Here is an 18,112-nt window from a genome sequence, read left to right as displayed (position 1 = left end):
CATGCCCACACCATGTGGAAGATATCACAGGCCTCCCCACAGTGCGGGCATCGCCCATCCGTGTTAGGATCGTAATGTTTGATGATTGCAGGATAGAGTAGAGTACCTGTCAGCAGGCGCCTTAAAGTTCGCTCCTCCGTCGGGAAAAGGCGGTGGTTGTCATTATAATGTGTTATGATTTCCCTGAGCCGCAGCAGCGGCTGGTTTGTCTCCGAGCCAGAAGAGCTGGGATGAGGAGCCTGGTGTGTAAGTGCTCGGGCAGCCGCGTCAGCAGCCTCATTACCTTGTAAGCCCTGGTGGCCAGGAGCCCAAATGACTCTTTTCGGTGTTGGATCAGTGGCAGTCCGTCTTAGAATACAAGCGGCTAAGGGGGAGATCTCCACTGCCAAGTAATGATCACATGCTTTTCGGCAGTCCGTGATGATGATTCTCGAATTGGCGAGGGCGGCAGCAAGCGCTATCGCTACTTACTCGGCTCGCATTGAATTCTGGGCTCGGAAGGAGAGTCCAACTTGCATTTCCTGGCGAACGACAGCGGCCATGTAAAATCCCGTGGGCGATGGCCCTGCTACGTCTACATAGTATACGCCGGGTCGGGAGCCATGTTGTCTCTCAAGAGCCCGCGTTTGTCGTCTGTTTTCGTGCATGTCGGTGTCCATGTTACGGGGGAGCGGGGAGACCCAGAGCATATGGTGCCGCAGTTCCGGGATACGCTCCGCCTCCTCTGGAGTGGAACCGTGTCGGATGTGTAAGCGGTTTAGCAGGCGGCGACCGGGGGCCGTCTGCATGAGCCGCGTGTATTGGTTCACGAGGTGTGCCTCCCGCAGCTCCTGGTACGAGTTTAGCACCCCAAATGCCTTGAGCTTGGCATTAGAGGTACAGCCACGGGAGATCCGGGGCTCGCTTAGTTGCCTTGCGGATGATGGCGTCTATTCGCGCGTCGTCTTGCTTAGTAGTACGAACGTATGGAACGGCGTAGAGGATCCAGCTAGTCATGAAGGCATCGACGAGCCGAAGAGCGTCCCTGCCCCGCAGACCACCCCGCTTGTTGGAAACGTGGTGGATCATGCGCCCTACCTGCTCGCCCACTCTCGAGTTTCGCTATAGTGGTGTCCGGTCTGAGTCTCTGGTGAATGAATAGGCCCAGAATCCGGAGCTCCTCCACCTCTCTGATAGGACCTGCTGACAAAGAGATGTCTATTGCTGTCCTATCCTTTGGGTTCGCTCTGACATGCAGAAGCTCTGATTTTGCTGGAGCACATTGGAGTCCACAGCCAATTGCATACGCATCGACTAAGGAAGCGACCTGCTGAAAGCGATCCTCCATGTTCCCAAGGCTCCCTTCGGTGGCCCAGATTGTAATGTAATCTGCATATAACGCGTGTTGAATGCCTTCTACCCGGGCCAGTTGGCTTGGGAGGGGCCTCATAGCTACGTTGAACAGGAGCGGTGATAACACCGCTCCCTGAAGGGTACCCCGTGTTCCCATCATGTAAGGGCCATGTACCCCGTGTTCCCATCATGTAAGGGCCATATTCTTCGTCCTCAATCCGAAGAGAGGCCTGGCGATTAGTCAGGAAATCTCTTACATACCTGTAGGCCCTAGCCCCACAATAGGTAGAACTCAAGTTGGCCAGGATGCTACAGTGTTTAACATTGTCGAAAACCCTTTCAGATCAAGAACGATGATGGCTTTGCCATTGCGTTGCATAGTTGTGGGTCGTATACATCCCTGTGCACCTGGAGGAGGATGTCCTGTGCAGACATGTGGGGGCGGAACCCGAACATGGTGACTGCATAGAAGCCCTTACCCTCCAGGTATGGAGAGAGGCGATCCCGTACCATCGTCTCCATAAGCTTGCCCGCACACGAGGTCAGTGATATGGGACTCATGTAGTCCGTATTCACGGCCTTACCTGCCTTAGGGGTAAACGTCACAAGTGACGTTTTCCATTCGGAAGTGAGTGCAAGTCCGCCCCAGGTCTGGTTCATGTATTCTAATAAATGGAGGTAGACTGAGTCCGGTAGCCAAGTTCACTGTTATGCGGTCCCGTCCCGGAGCCGTACCCCGGCGCATTTTTGCTAAGGACGCCTTAAGGTCGTGCAACCCAAAAGGGGCATCGAGTGTTTGATTAGGCCTGCCAGAGTACATGTACTCGGGCCCAGTCGTGTCCTCTGTACGACAGAGATATCTGCCGCACAGAGTGTCCGCAAGTTGTGGCATCGTACCTTGGTACCCATGCAGAGCCCGTCGGAGCTGCTTTTGCGTCTCCCCTCTCGTTGGCTCAGTGGTTAGGGCGCTCGGCTACTGATCCGGAGTTCCCGGGTTCGAACCCGTCCGCGGCGGCTGCGTTTCGATGGAGGCGAAACGCTAAGGCGCCCGTGTGCTGTGCGATGTCAGTGCACGTTAAAGATCCCCGGTGGTCGAAATTATTCCGGAGCCTTCCACTACGGCACCTCTTCCTTCCTTTCATCTTTCACTCCCGCCTAAGCTTCCTCTCTTCCTTTACGGTGCGCTTCAGGTGTCCGCCATTTCCTCCCCCCCCCCCCCCCCTTAAGAAAACAATTTATTTCGGTGACAGTGGCGCAAACGTCCGAAACGAATACGTGACACCGTGCCATGACACTTCTTCACAGAGCTGAGATCAACCTGTCATTAGGTAAAAGCACGGGGGAAGCAAGCAATGATGAAGTCTCCACTAAGGCGGTTTTTTGTTCTACAAAACTCAACCTGGGAAATTTGAATGCCACGTTTAAGGTTTACTAGTTACAGAAACGCTTTAATAACGCGGTTACCCCGCGATCAACGTACTGCATACGATCCCATAGCCTTACACGCGCGTGTAAGCACGCCGCGTAGTTATGTCAACTGCGGTGGCTGCGGAGAGCGAGCAGACCCCGCCCGCCAGCCCGCACAGACTCACCGCACAGATGTGGCAAGAGCAGCAAGAGCAATCATGTGAGCGAGGGATGCAAGAAGCAAGCACGCACCACTGCGCGCCTTGCGCGTACACAAATAGATGGCAGCACTAGCCAGGCTCTCCCCTCCCCCAGGCGAGCGGACTGCGTTTTTTATGCTGCTTTTGTGTGCCTTTTAACTCCGAAAGACCGGCTGGCCTCTCGGCGGGAGAGGATGCCGGCGGCACTTAGCGTTCACGATCTGGCTGCTGCTGCAAGCTTGCGCGGAGGCGCGACGCTCTGGCGTACAAAAACCAGTTTGTCTGTTTGCCCCCTCTCGGAACAACGGAGCACCTGACGGCGCAAACCTGAGACGTCCGTGCTATCCGAGACGGCTTCGGGTGTCACATCATGGAACGCAGGGAATCGCCGACTGGGCCTTGACGATCCACGCTGGATCTCTCATCCTTCGGTGCTCGCTCGGAGTTCAAAGCTCCGGGAGCGGTGGCCCGCTCCGCGAACGTCTTTGCCACGTTTGTTGACATCCGGTAAGCATTCATTTCTCTTGCTTAGCTCCTTGTCTGCCGTGTGTCCAAGCTCAGTCGCGTGGTTTGCTCGCTCCGTTTCTAATCCGAGCGTTTTGACAAGTGTGCAGCCGTCGTCTCATTTCCAGCTTCGACGCCGCACGAAGCATCAGCTATCGCCGACTCGCGGTGCCTGCCAAGTAGGCTCGCTCGCTGGCTCAGTGCCGCATGTCGGTGACTCACAGGAATTGCACTAAATCAAGTAGGAAGCATCTTTCCGAGAACGTGCATCAAGCTACATTCATCGGTGATTTCACCCAGCGGTAGTTGCGGCGTGTCTGTCGCCAGCGCACTTGACCCGCAACCGTGTTACGGTCAAGACGAGGTCAGCAAATGAAGCGCAACCGGCAGCTTTCGGGCGGCGTCTTGTCACTATAGCGTGGCCTCCTTATTCGAATTATTAAACGCGCCACTGGCCTCAGAGCTCTGTGGCGCACATCGGTCGTTGCACTGCACTCCGTGGTCGACGATCCAAGCACATCGCTTCCGTCAACATTAGTGAGTGCAGCGTATGGGATCACAAATCCGCGCTGGTAAAGCTACACGAAAAGTTTTATCAATTTGTCGGCTGCTTTTCTCGTGTTGTACGCTGCAGTGCAGTAGCTCTTAGCCCGCGCCGCGCAACACCGCCGAAGCGGCTTTATCTGGGCACTTTGTCACTCATGCAGGCGCTTCCTTATCCTCATTTTACTTCGTTTGCTACTTGTGTAGTTTTTTTCTTCCTTCAGAGCCGCTGGAGGCTGGCGCGTTCCTGGTAGACTTTGACCGACGGCACGGGAACTATTTTCGATGGCGTCGGTGTCATAGATCATGGGAGACAGGCCCAAGTGCGAAGTTCCCCGGGATGAGAAGAAGAAAAAAAAAAAGAACGTGGGTTCGGTTGCTTGAGAGCGCGTTCCGGCGTAAAACAAAGGATTTTTTTCACGCATGAGCACACAAAAAACGCGAGATGGCTGGCGGGGTCCGGAGCGCATACGCGCCTGGCAGGCCGCGGCAAAAGGGGCCCGTGGTGGGGTCTTGCTGGAGTTATTTTCGGTTCAGAACCTCCGGGAAGAATACATGGTTGATTGGGTCGAATAAAGGGTGAATGGCCGTCGCAGCTATTGCCACAAGAGACACACAAGCCTGTTGTGTGCTTGGGGCAAGAGACCAACTGGCACAATACACAGCTGCAGAGGCCCCAATTGCCTGTTACGACATTTAAACTGGCTTAGTGTACTGGAGCCAGGAAACAGAATAGGTGCACCTTTTGCGCCATAGGCAGCCACAGTGTTCTGCTTTTAATTAATTTTACCTCTGTAGCTTTCATATATTCTGTAGCCATGTTTCATAATATTGAACTATGCAATTAAAAAAGCATGGCACTGGAAGAACTGCACCACAGGGTAATGAGAAGGGAATATACATGGCAAGTTGGGCATGATATACAGTAAGTTGTGACGTTTGGTTAGGTCTGTAATAATAAAAAAAAAAACAATGATGGTACTGTCTGTCATTCTTGAACTAGAGGACATTATGCATTCAACACAAGTGGTACAAATAAGGTGTGGTGTGTTTTTTTTTCTCACTTGTATGCAAAACCAGTGTATGGTGACAAAACAAGTTGCATATTTCTTTCTTCCTTCTCAGAGTGCACAAATTAAAAGTACTGAGTATTTTCTATTGTGGCTCTTTGGCTCAAAATCGTAAACACAAATGAACATTCCTAGAGGTTTTATTCTGTATTAAAATATTGATTTAAAGTGCAGGTCATGCATATGTTGAGAGGTGGCATGACATTTTCATTTTTTTAAAAAGAAATTATGATGGGTGAGCCAAAATCAACTTTATTGCTTTGTGTGGCTTCCTTTGGATTAATTCCCATGCATGATTTGAATTCCATAAAGAATGATTACTGGAAAGCATGTTGTGCTTTAGAGATCGGAATTGAGTGTACATGAGCTGCAAAAACCATGCCATTAAATTACAGGTGTCAACCATGCCATCACGAGAGCAACCTAGGAGTGGCGGTTCCTTCTCGTGTAGCAGCCCAACTTGTACAGGCCTCTTGCTGGGTGCCGTGGCATCTGTCCTGGTCATTGGAGGGATCTTTCTGGCCTTCCACAACTGGGACTACAACTGGCTACTTGTGACAGGCATTGGGTCGCTTCTAGTCCTCATTGCGGCTGCTGTGCCCTTCTGCAGCCGGGAAAGTGGCAGGCCGGTTCATGGCAAGCGAGGAAATGGTGGCTTGCACATGGTGAGGCCCCGACCATAATGATCTTCATAGCATTCACAGTCACACGTTATGTTGAAGGTTTGACAAGTACTTTGGCCATTGTACAAGTGGAGTTTTGTTCATGAAGCTCCTGTGAGCTCTGAATCATCTCAATTAATTCTGCGCAACATTTCCTTGTTAGCTTATTAGTCACCATTTCTGGACCGTGCTTTTTCATATGAGTTTGTTTAAAACTTAATTTCACATGCTGTTATTTCATGAGAAGTACATAGTGGCCATACTTGAACTATTGCTCTGCGAGAAATGTTCAATTACTACAGACACCACATTTTGCTTACGTGCTTTCTTCTTTTAAGTGATGCTTTTAGCTGCCGCGGTGGCTCAGTGGTTCTGATGCTCAGCTGCTGACCCAAAAGACATGGGTTTGATTCCGGCCACAGTGGTCGCATTTCGGTGGAAATGAAGGGCTAGAAGCCTGTGTACTGTGCGATGTCAGTGCATGTTAAAGAACCCAAGGTGGTTGAAATTATTTGGAGCCCTTCACTACGGCACCCGTCATAGCCTGAGTCACTTTGGTGCATTAAGCCCCATAAACCAAACCAAACCAAATGATGCGTTAGACATGGGCATACATGTACCAACCCCATGGTATATTCCCCTACGACCGTTAAGTAATATATAATTAAATTTCTTTTCTCAGTTTTGGTTTCATCAACCAAATAGTGGCTGTGATGTGTAAGGAGTGTTTAAATCACGTGAGGCATGAAAAACAACTGCAATATAATCGCCGATATGCTGTTTTAATTTGCTACAGTACATGAGCAAGCCTGCTTCAAGATTTGGAATAGCAAAAAACAATACATCAGCAGTTATATTGCAGTTGTTTTTCATGCCTCATGTGACGTAAACACTCCTTAAATGTTGCAGCCATTGTTTAGTTGATGAAACCAAAACAGCATAAGAGAAGAAATTCAGTTATAAATCACTTAGTGATTGTAGGTGGATACCGCACAGTCATAAATGTATTCTAACGTCTTATGCATAATTACAGAGAATACATGCAACTAAAAAGATGTGTCTGTAGTCCCTTAGAGGAAAAATGCTTGCATGGCTGTCTTTGGCTCGAGTCTGGTATGGCCAAAAATGTGCTACTGTTGTGCTCAAACAGAATTAAAAGGAAAGCACGTGACCAAAATAAGTGCGCATTTTTGCATCACATCAGCTCTAAGTCAAGCTTTTAGTCAAGTGAGACACATATCCAACACGTGGGGCTGGTACTTGCACTGTAATATGCATCCAGTGCCAAAGTGCTACCTAAGTGCTGTACAGGAAGAAGCACCTGTTTACCACTGAAAAAGCAGGTACTGCTTAGAACTGAAGCAAAACTTGCACTGGGATGTCTTTATCTGCTGACACAGCAGTAACACATGGTTTCTGCTGTCATCTCCAGGCCAACAGTGAAACACTGCCATCAGCTCCTCCACTAAGTGCCACATACTCAGTCAGCCAGCTGTCTCTGAACATCCTGCCTCCTTTATATCCTGGATGTGAAGAACTGCCAGCAAGCCCTCAAAACAGCCCACCAGGCAGTGTTCCAGTCAACCACATCATGAACATCAATGGCCAGAGCTACCTCCTGCTACCCATTGTCTCACCCACTGCACAGACTAACACAAGGTATGTCAGTTGTGTACTGTGGGTATCAGAACCAACTCGTCAGTAATGAGAATTGCAAGATTGTCTTGGTGACCTTCTCTAGCATTTTACTGTGGAAGCAGTGCTGCTGTCAGTGTGCGGAAACGTTGGTCTGGGTGGCCAAAGCCTCTGTGGCGGCAGCAGACGGGAGTGGTAGAGGAGCAAAGAGTGAGGCAAGGAGGACGCTGCACTGATAACAAGGGGGAGGATGATAAAGGAGGAAAGCGGCGCAGCACGCTGCTTGCCTTCTTTATCCCGCATGCGACACTGGCACCAAGAAATGCAATGAAACTGTAAAACTAAGCTCTTATTTCAGTGAAATCTTTCCTGAGCCTCGCGTCCCACTACAATTCCTTGGAGGGTTCATTTTCATTGAATGTAGAACAGAATCGCTTTCCGATATGGTGGGATAAAATTACACCCAATTTGCGAAGAGCTAGAAGGAACAGCTATGCTTTTGGAAAGATGTGGTACGAAGGGTTGGGTTCATGACACTTGGTGTATCAGTGGCTGTTGAGGCCCAGCAAGCTGAAGAGGACATGGCAGATCTTTAAAACAGCGTATTCAGAAAGCACAAGTGAAATTAAATGGCGCAGTTTTCGCGCAAATAAAATGCGGCAGAAAGGAAAAGCATCAAACGGAAAAACATCATCCTTCAAAGTGCATTCTGCTTATGCAGGTCATAGCATCAGATCATCTGATCGTCTGTATTTTTTTTTTTTGCAGATTTTTGAATATAGCTCTGCTCAACTTTTGTTGCTTCAGCTGGCTTTTACATAGCAAAAGGCCTTTGCCTGAACTGTTTTTTTCTTTTGCAGCACTACAACAGAGGCACAGAACCCTTGTTATTCAGCTGCCCTGTCGTGCCTTCAGGTTCAACTGCCCTCGAAACAAGAAAGCGAGCGACAGAATGAACTTGACCCTGTCAGTGAAACGAGTGTTGTGCCAGAGGCGCCGGCTATCCCCTCTGTTCTACCAGCAACGCAGAGAGATCTCCTCTGTGAGTCTCCACCAGCAGAAGACACCACATCCCCACTGCCAACAACGAATGTGTCCAGCCCACCTGCTCTCCAAGTGTTCGATGCGATTCCTTTGACAACGCCAACAGCAGAGCACCGGGACTTGGTGGCACCCACGGCACCTTGCCCTTCAGAGTCGACCAGCACCTGCAGCACCAGGGTCAGTCGCACGAACTCCGTCAGTGAGAGGACGACAGTTGATCTTCAGGATTCTTCTCTGCCGGACGATCTTCTTGGTGTCTCAGAAACAGATGTCGCTGTCAGTGACCAGTTACCATTGATTGTCATTGACCCAGAGAGCTCCGAAACAGCTCTGCAGAACTCTCATGATGACTCGGCCCAAAGCACGAATGCATCGCAAGCGGAGAACGACACAGACTTCCTGCTTACAGTAGGAGCTGATGCCAGTGACGTGGACGATGATGACAGGCTTGTTGGGGCCACACCTCCACCAAGTTATGATGAGGTGGCAAGTGAGCGAAACCCGAGTGCATTTGAACCTCCTTTTGGAACGCTGTGATAATTGCCACAGTGCTGTAGCAGTACCGGTCGTTGATGAAGTCATATTGGCTTGCCTTCAGCACCTGTGTTGCAACATTTCTTGGATAGTGGCTGTGTTTTGACAGTGCACCTGTGAAATGTTTGTGGAACACTTAGGCTGGTATCAAAGAATGCAATGCAACTGTCTGAATTCTACTGTTGGTGCTCTGCTGGATCTGGAGTGAGCTCTCAAAGAAGTAAGCAGCTATAGAGTTTTGGGATAGATGGATGCACGTTGCTGGGCAGGGTGCTGAACTTCCTTGCTTGTTCTAATGGACAGGCAACAAAATTAATGCAGAGTATTCTTGGAAAACAGAGAAGGGTGTGAAGCTATGTAGCTATATACAGGGTCCTATGTGAAGGAACTGCAGAGTGGAAAACAGACAATGCAAAAGATGTACAGGTGATACTTTCTTACCAGCCTGTTCTGGATGTCTTTCTATGTGTAACTTGTATGCCAGGAAGCATTGATTGAATAAGCGCTACACACTTTTAGATACAAAAAAGTTTGTAAACACAACTCCAACGGTGACAATCTTGCTCCATGTGAATATCATTGCTTGTTTGAAGTAATGCATTTATTTAAGGCAGAGTTTTTAAGAAGAGTAATGATTAATAGTATGTAAACTAGGCATGCAAATTGCCATCAAAGCAGGTAGCGTGAGTGGGTGATTTCCAAGGGTCACTCATTAATCTTGCATCGGAAAAAAAAAAATTTCTTTGACTGTGTTTTAGTTTCATAACAAAGCTAAGTGCAGCTATATTTTAGAGCAAATATCTTAGGTGATGAACATGGAAAGCATTACTGTGTGGAAAGGTACTTCAATGAATTCTGTACTGCAGAATATTCGACTTTACTAAAGGGCTGTATGGCGTTCCCATAGCGGCCTTTTTTATTTATTCGTTTTTTTTTGTTTGGTTGGCTTGCGCTTATGCATGGAACTGATGAAAAGACATTTTAAAAACTGTGGGCGCATCTTAATGTTTCAGTGCATATGCTAGACACACTAGTATCCTGCCAGGCTTAACTTCCAAGCTGGTAGAAGGTCAAGGTTATTTTTATACATTGCTTCAACAACATATTTGCAAGACTAACTCGGCTTGCTGATCAAGCCAGATTTTATAGGGTCCGAGCAAATGTTTGTTCTTGTCACTGCCTTTGAAGAAAATAAATTTTTCAAAATGTGGCTTTCTTGGTATCACAGAAACAACTGTGATCAAACATGGTTATAATGAATTTGAATGCCCTGAAATACTAATGTAGAACCTTAAATGAGTAACACTGCATCATGCAAGTAATGCTGAATCAAATTGAGGTAATTAATTAGGGCTGTGCAAATATTCAAAATTTCACATAGGGATTGAATGTTTGATTTCGGTTTATATCCATATTTAAGAAATGATGCTCAAAAATTTCCAAATATAAATTGGACCTAGCAAAACCACACCTGGACAAATTATCCGAAGATAGAGTTTGAAGTGCCAGTAAAGCAGTGCAAGTGCGTCCTTTTGACTTCCTTTTCAGTCATTTATTGCATGGACTAATTTCATTCAGACGCTGCTATAGTAGGATACAGCTTGCAAATCTTAGGAGCAGTTAACACTGGGCCATGGTCTAAGGCATCCTGTAGTACCCTGTTAGCCAATCACAACAGCAGATGAAATCAGCTTTTTAATGTTCAACTTTATTAAACAAGCCAGTTATCAGCATTCCAGAGGTTATAATTTTTTCTTGTGATTAGCTTCTTGTTTAGGTAACAAGAAAAGTTTTAACAACGGACTACTTTTTTTTGTCGTGGAGGAATTCTGTGCAGCGATCCTGATTGTGGACTTCACTGCTGACTTAAGCTGTATACGAGTATAGGCTTGGAAGTGATACGAAATTCCGCTAGCAGTTTCCAGAACCACATGGAACCTGATGAAAGCAAGATGGCCGACCGCCTGCTTCAAACAATCCCAACGAGAACACCCACATCCATGGTATTCGTTGTGTCGCCTTTGCAGCTCTCCCAGCATGAGTTCCACCATCTCGTCTTGGTCAGTTATGGTATGCAGGAAAGCCCACCAGTGAACTTTTGCATGAGGCTCTCTAAGGGGCGAATTGAGGTGTCACAGCAGGGCAAGCAAATGTGTATTATTCCCACCTATTCCATGGTGAATTGCAACCTGCACATATCTTAAGTGCACGTAATGGCAGGCGTGACGACGTTCATAGGGCCCCTGTCGCGAAGGTGAAAAAAATTATTAGCTCTAAGCTTACTGGCTTGGTGCATTAATCAGCGAAAGCTGATTGGCAGTAGTAGCCAAAAGGTCTAGAGTGGCAGGCCCATTTTGATGTTTCACAGGCCCAGTAGGCCGTCTGCACACTCACATGCAAACTCGGTCTCTTCCGCTTGCGGTTTTTGGTTCAATCGCATTCCTGGCACAGTTCATGGACTTCAGTGCCTGCTTGCACGAAGCATATAGTCTAGTTTTCAGGGTTCTTTTATTCACAATCTAAACCCTCTGTTGGTTTTGAGGAAAGGAAAGGCGTATAACTGGCACACTGGGTCAGTGGAAACCTCAATCGCGCTTTGAGGTAGTATGTGGCGGTGATGTTCACCTAACGTGTTGCACAGCTACCATTGTACCCCCTAAATTGCTTCTACAGCTTTCGCTGTAAAATAGCCCGGCTGTGTAGCGACACCAATGTATGTTTGCTTACATGCGCGTTTTTCTTCCAGCACGCCAAAACAACGCGCTCGTCATGGGCTTTTGAGTGTTCGTGCAATGGAGCCTCCTCGTAAGGCTTCACCGCATTTTTGGCCGTCAGTTTTTTGTTTGGTGGGGGGATTTTACAAATCAACCTTCGGATATCCCGGGAATTTCTTCCGGTCCCTTGATATCCAAATTAATGACGTTACTAGTCATCGCATTATTTTCAGTTGCCAGCCATGTGTCGATTAATGGATTTACTCATTTTGCAAGACCACACTGCATGTTGCGCATTGTTATGCTGCCTAATCGAGCAGTATACATATCTATCTGCATCGTGTTTCTTTGTATGGTGCTGAGCCTAGTTTTGCTTATTTCAATTGCAAAACCCATACACTGTCTTCAAGAAAGTAAGGGCAACACTTGCCTGTTTATCTTTTTCTGAAGTCTTTTTTTTCATATGATGAGATGTTTGTTTCAATTTTTGAAAGGATTTTTTCTTCATATTCTTATTCGAAAATTTTAATATTTGCACGCCCGTATAATTAATCCAACTTGAGGGCCAATTAGCAGGAAAGATTTGGGCCAATTTTAGATTCAAAATTCCTATAATGGTGTATGAATGTTTGGAAATGTGAATACCAATTGAATGTTCATTTTATTCGGTTCAGATTCGATTTGAGAAATTAGTATTCAAGAATTTCCGAAAAATTGGCAGTGATTGAGTCTGTTTTCAAAATCCGACTCTGGTTAACTCAATACGTGGAGAATGATCTGAAGATCGAGTTTAAATTGTCTAGAACAGTGCACTAATCTGTCTCCTTCACCTTTCACCAGTCATATTCCCCAGCTTAAGTCATCGCACGCTGGTGAGTGAAAAGGGTTTCCCACATGCCACATGTAATGAAAGCATGACGGCTGACCACTCGCTTCGAACAACGTCAAATTGCATGGTTTTTTGTTTATGCTTTCATAATGTGCTTCATACTTAAAGCCCACACCCAGGGCACTCGTCCTGTTGCTTTCACAACTCTTCTAGCGGAAGCTCTGCCGTCACATTTGGTCAACTGTGAAGTGCAGGAAAGCCCACTTGCAGAATTCTTCACAGGGTTCCAAAGTGGGGCCGAGTCTTGGTGTCACCGGCAGGGTAACCAATTGTGTAAATATCCCGGACGTAAGTGGGACATTTTTCTTGGTCTCGTGCTGTTCAAATTAACAAAGTTTTACCATCCATCACTTTATTTTTTTTTCTTCAAATTTTTGTTGCCATGTAGTTGTGTGTAAATGTGTTCCATTTTGTCACTCATTTGTCATGACCCCATTGCAGGTTGCATACTGTTATGCTGTCTAATCAAACAGTATACGTTTCAGTTCACAATTTTTTTTTTTTCACATGCTGCTGAGTCATGTTTAGTTTAGCTTGGGTTGCAAAGACCGTACGCTCTATATTTTAAAAACAAGGACAACAAAGTTTGCCTATTTCTTTCTTGACAATTTTTTAATTCTGAACAGTTAATTGATATTCAAAGCCATTTTTTTTATTATTCATGTTCAAAAATTTCAATATTTGCAGAACCCTAAGATTACTTTTATGCTTGGCCAGTTAACCCGAAACACATTTGGTCATAAAAATTGAGATTGTTCCACAAAAATTTAGACGTGAATATGTATTGCAAGGAAAGAGTAAAGGCGCGCTCACATTAGCGGGAAAACGCGCAACGCCGGGCGTTTTCCGCGTGCCGCTTCCCGCCCAAGCTGGTTTTTCTTTCGCGGACAGCCTGTTCTGCCGTCCCGCGGAGCGATGGGTTCGGTACCTATTTTTCCCGTGCCGGTGACCAGAACAGCCAATGGGCGCCGACCGTGAACCGTGACGTCGGTCCCAGTTCAGTGACCCCGTCGGCGGAGGCGGAGGCTGCGCGCGTCCGGCCGGCCGGGCACTCGGCGGCTGCTTTGCCAGGGCGACGGGAGGGGAGCTAGCAGGGTGCGCTTTCCAGTCTTCTCTAGTGTCACGTGACTATCCCCTTCTCTTTCTGCTCGTTCGGGTCCTCCCTCAGCGCCTCCTCTCTCCACGTTCCAAGACAACCGCAGCGAGAAAACGCGCGCAGTGTGAGCGTCATTCTGAGGAGCTGCGAGGCAGCGTCGACGTTGACGCTGTGCCGGCGCGGGAAGCTTCCCGCTAGTGTGAGCGCGCCTTAATGCAATGTTTGAAGCACTTTTGTATTGAGATGGCTATAAGTGACCTCAACATTCAGTGTTTAAATTCTGGTAATCCTGCAGTCCTATCAGGTGCAAGAGAAGCAGTTTTAAAAAAGCATAAACTCATGAATGTGCTGCAAACATTGCACGCATTGGAACAAGAAAACTTGAAACAAGAATTGTGGTTCTGTGTGCTCTGGTGGTTAAGAGATTACATACACAAATGAGAAAGAGGCCTTGATTTGACAAAACATTCAGCTAGCGTAAGTGTTTAAATTGATATTAGTGAAATACTGACCCATGTGAGGTAGAATATGCTGAAGTGAACAAAAAGAGCTCAAGCACAACATTTTAGATTAATTTTTTGGGGCAACATTTTGGTTTCAAAGACCCAAGAGCAGAACATATCTAATGCATATCTAATAAGCAATACTAACTGCAAATTTTGGTCCCTTGGTCCTTGGTTCTCATCTGTGACTCAACAAAGAAATGTTAGCATCTTTAGGATAAGTCAATACCACTAGCAGTTTTAAACATAAGTTCATGAATCTGCTGCAAACACTGCTTGCATTGAATAGATCAGTGCCATTATTTTCTGGCAATATGGTAAGGTTAACTCATCTGAAAAAAGACAGTGTGCACATAATCTAAGGTGCTGCGATTGCAATAGTTTTATTCAGATATGTGTCTATTAAATAGATTGCAGTCTCCGGCTTTCATGGCATATTTACACAAATGTACAGAGTAAACTGTAAACAAGGCTTTCCATCTTAGGAAAACAATAAAGTCCAACTGGTATAGATATATATATATATAGTATATGTAACAACCATTAGTATAAAAAACACAACAAGTAAACGTTAGGTGCAAACCCTCTGTGAAGAGCTCGCCTCTCATGAGCCCATTCTGACTGACTCCACCATCCACATGAGACATTCTGCATGTGCATACAATTTTGCATAAAGTGACTACAAACAATGCTCTTATGTGAAAAAGCCCATCCACTGGCACTGCTCGGCTGCAAGGACAATTGCATTTAAGCACTCTTGCTCTGTATAAGTACATGGCCTGTGGAATTCATACGACGTTTGCAAGCATAACACGCGACTTCTAAGAACTCCAAAGCCCTCCTACATGTCTGACATCATGAAACAAAACCAGTCACTCTACTAACCAACACCCTGTCCATGAATTTGGAATGATACAAGGGCAACAAAAGCTGGCTGAGAACAACCTACATCTCAAAACTGCTTGCACTTTTATGTTTTCCAGCTCTGTCAGAGCTTCGATTACATCCCCTGGCGACAAGCACTGCCGAAAATCCTGCTAGCCTGGTTTCCAAACATTTAGCACCACCACGCACACGACACTTGTCCTTTTCTTGTGAGTAACGTTACACGACAAGCTTGCTCAGCCTACTCTCAAAAAACTTCTCCATAAGCTTGCCCGTTCTACAGCTCACAGGAGTCTGTGCTACTACTTAATACACGTAAAATACGTAAGTCCAGTAGGCTGTGCTACCATGTCCACAGTAATATACATAGATAAGCTGGACTGCCAAGCACGACGAAAGACTTCGTTCTGCATACTCCTGTAAACTAATATTAGGTCTGTAAAAATTTTCCCAGTGGGATGTCACTGCGCAAGTCACTGCGCTACAGATACATGTTGTCTATTTATAGATATATCTGAATGCACCGCAGTCTAACCTACATGTACTTGTGGTCTGGGCACTGTGTTCTGGAGTACTATAAACACTGAGAGCTTCACAGGTTGACCTGCTACCACTGTCTGAAACCGGATCGTACCAGAACGTCCATTGTTTTGTCTCAAAAGACAGGTCACAACCTGCCTCCGAACACCTATGTAATACATTTTTCTCTGCGCTGTCAACAGACTATGTATATATTCCGATTTCGCGATTATGGTCATGAAGCAAAAATAACTCGAGGCACATAGCAAACAACAGAGCTTAACATGCATCATGAAATTGGGCAGGTATCAAGACAAATTAAGCATGTAAAAGCCTGAAACAAAGCACAATCTGTAGGCAACTCCGACATTATGAAATAAGTTGCATTCATTTTCAATCCATCTCTGTCGTACTGCAAAGCACTGACACCTACTACCACTCGCCACAAAGGTGGAAACTCAAGTGCCGTAGTCTGTTAAATCTAAATCGTAAGCTCCTATGATAGCACATAACATGGTTAGGTTAAACTATTAGCAAGCACATTTAAACAGAACAAGAGAGTTCATTCTCACTGCACTTTGCTTCAGAGAGCCTGCTCTGAAGAACGGCAAACATGCCATGCACAATTCACAAGCGATTCACTATGCTTCCCCTACACAAGAACTCCTGGATACTGTTGTCTGCGATGCGTTGAGTCATAGCAGTTGCACCAGGCACAATGTTTTGTTAGCCTTCGTGCACCAGGTCAGTATGCAGAACACTGATATTGAACCTCAAACTAAAGTTCCATTTAAATTACTATCAAAGCAGCACCTCAGTCTGGACACTAAGGAAATTGCGCATCACAGTAAACACTACATATCAGTGCCAAACTGACTGCTGGGGCTAGGTTTACGGAAACTGCTGGTGCAACTACAAAATGCAGTGTAAAATATGCAATGGGGGCAAACTTTTCATAGCGCATAAGTGTGTGCCACCTCCTCAAAGCACTGCACACCTTCCTTTTGTTGATAACGGTGCTAGAACAAACACTCGTGCTGCTTCACTGTCACAACCAATGTTGTCAACAAGAGGAAGAGACAGAAACAAAACATTAACAATACCCGTGCAAACGATTAAAAAAAACCAACGCCTTGCACGACCACAATGCTCTCTGTGCTAGGTTAGGGTTCCTTGCGGTGCAGCACTTCCGCAGAGCATGCGCGGAGGCCACAGTGCATGCTTGCGAGTCACGTGTTGGGGAAGACTGTGGTTCCCCTTTCAGGCACCTGGGTCTTGAATGCTTGGGCGCTTCTGAGTTAGGTCCTGGGGGATTTAGGAAGAACGTAGTGACGACGTCGATATTCCAATGACAACAAGCTTTCCATTGCCGAGACTGCAGATGAGGTGCGAGTTCGTTGGCGTTCGAACCACGGTCAAGATGGGCGAGCACAGCGGCAGTGACACCTTTTCAGCCAGGCTGCAAGCACAGTGAAAGGTGGCTGTTTAGAACATCATCTCACAGAGATGCAGTTTCAAAAATGAAAATAGTAGGGATGCAGCTGCGGAATTGAAAAAGCTTCTAGCACTTGTCAGCAATCACCACAGTTGAAACAGACTACGCAAAAAATGCTCAAAATTTTCACAGTGAGTACATACGCATCTGCAGTAAAAGGAATAAATGAAAACTATACCAAGTTTAACCAGCCAAGAGAAATGCGCAGCATGCAAAATGACAAATCATGCTTTGAAGAACAATGAGTGTGCATATTCAGCTTTGTTCCCAAAAGCCATGTTTTGCATAAGCATTTTCTATCCTTGATTCTCTACTACAAGAGCTGCTTCCTCATGCTATGCAAGCTGCAATAAAAAAATAAAACGCTGCCAAAAATTAGTCCACATACTTTCATTGAAGTTTGACAGCATACCGTAATTATTCACATAATGGGCCCACTTATTTCCAGAAAAGTTGATGTTAATTCGGGGGGGAGGGTTCATTATGCGGGAAGAAAAAAATTCCGACTTTTTTTTGCAAGATGAAATTTCATATCATACATCTGTCTGCAGGTCCGTCTTCCCACATTCCTGTTCGTTCGCCCACCTACTCGTTTGTTCGTTCATCTGTCCGTCAACAAAAGCGCGCGGTAGACAAGTTGCGTCCCCACTTCACCCGCGTTCGTGTCACCAGTGTTTAGCATCATTAGGTTCAAAAGGTGTTCGCTGTATCACAGCTCGATCTGATGATTTTGTGATAGTCAACGGCACCGGTAATTCGCGAAGAGATAACGTGAACATGCTGACCACTGGCCCTGTAGGTCAGGTGCACACTTTTTACGCCAGGGCAAAAGTTATTCAATTTTTTTTTGTAAGTTGAAATTTCACATCATACGTTCATCCGCCCGCCCGCCCACAATCTCTGCTCTGCAGTCTCTTTTTCTGAGGCACCAGGCTAGTACAGCGACTTCATCACGTGCAACCTTGAGACCTTGCGAACAGCCTTCCATTGGCTGACACCAAAATGTGCAGCATTGCTCACCCCCCACAACTGCTTATGATTGGCCTTTTTAGATCTCACTCCCATCTGCACCACTGACAT

The 18,112-nt window shown here is 46.4% G+C and overlaps 2 protein-coding genes across 5 annotated transcripts in view; one reads left to right on the top strand and one right to left on the bottom strand.

Moving 5' to 3' along the window:
- Positions 1 to 3,096: 3,096 nt before the first annotated feature.
- Positions 3,097 to 10,141, top strand: LOC144125033 (uncharacterized). The gene is made up of 4 exons (XM_077658074.1): positions 3,097 to 3,446; positions 5,452 to 5,721; positions 7,151 to 7,377; positions 8,214 to 10,141. Exons 2-4 carry the CDS (start codon positions 5,461 to 5,463, stop codon positions 8,932 to 8,934), a joined length of 1,209 nt encoding a protein of 402 aa, XP_077514200.1. The 5' UTR covers positions 3,097 to 3,446; positions 5,452 to 5,460; the 3' UTR covers positions 8,935 to 10,141.
- A 4,349-nt stretch (positions 10,142 to 14,490) lies between these two features.
- Positions 14,491 to 18,112, bottom strand: part of LOC144125032 (neurobeachin-like protein 1) — an 85,863-nt gene continuing 82,241 nt past the window's right edge. For all 4 annotated transcript variants that reach the window (XM_077658070.1, XM_077658071.1, XM_077658072.1 and 1 more), the window contains one exon: positions 14,491 to 16,996. In XM_077658070.1, the coding sequence (XP_077514196.1) occupies positions 16,852 to 16,996 (145 nt within the window). In that variant the 3' untranslated portion in view covers positions 14,491 to 16,851. The remainder of the gene's footprint in view (positions 16,997 to 18,112) is intronic.

Source organism: Amblyomma americanum, chromosome 3 (genome assembly GCF_052857255.1).
Source record: "Amblyomma americanum isolate KBUSLIRL-KWMA chromosome 3, ASM5285725v1, whole genome shotgun sequence".
Taxonomy (NCBI): Eukaryota; Metazoa; Arthropoda; class Arachnida; order Ixodida; family Ixodidae; genus Amblyomma; species Amblyomma americanum.
This window is presented reverse-complemented; position numbering and strand designations above follow the sequence as displayed.

Bases quoted from the DNA above. Each gene is read 5' to 3' on its own strand.
- LOC144125033 (XM_077658074.1), top strand. From the start codon at position 5,461: ATGCCATCACGAGAGCAACCTAGGAGTGGCGGTTCCTTCTCGTGTAGC. The intron at 5,722-7,150 runs GTGAGGCCCCGA...TGTCATCTCCAG, and splicing joins GAAATGGTGGCTTGCACATG to GCCAACAGTGAAACACTGCC. The intron at 7,378-8,213 runs GTATGTCAGTTG...TTTCTTTTGCAG, and splicing joins ACTGCACAGACTAACACAAG to CACTACAACAGAGGCACAGA.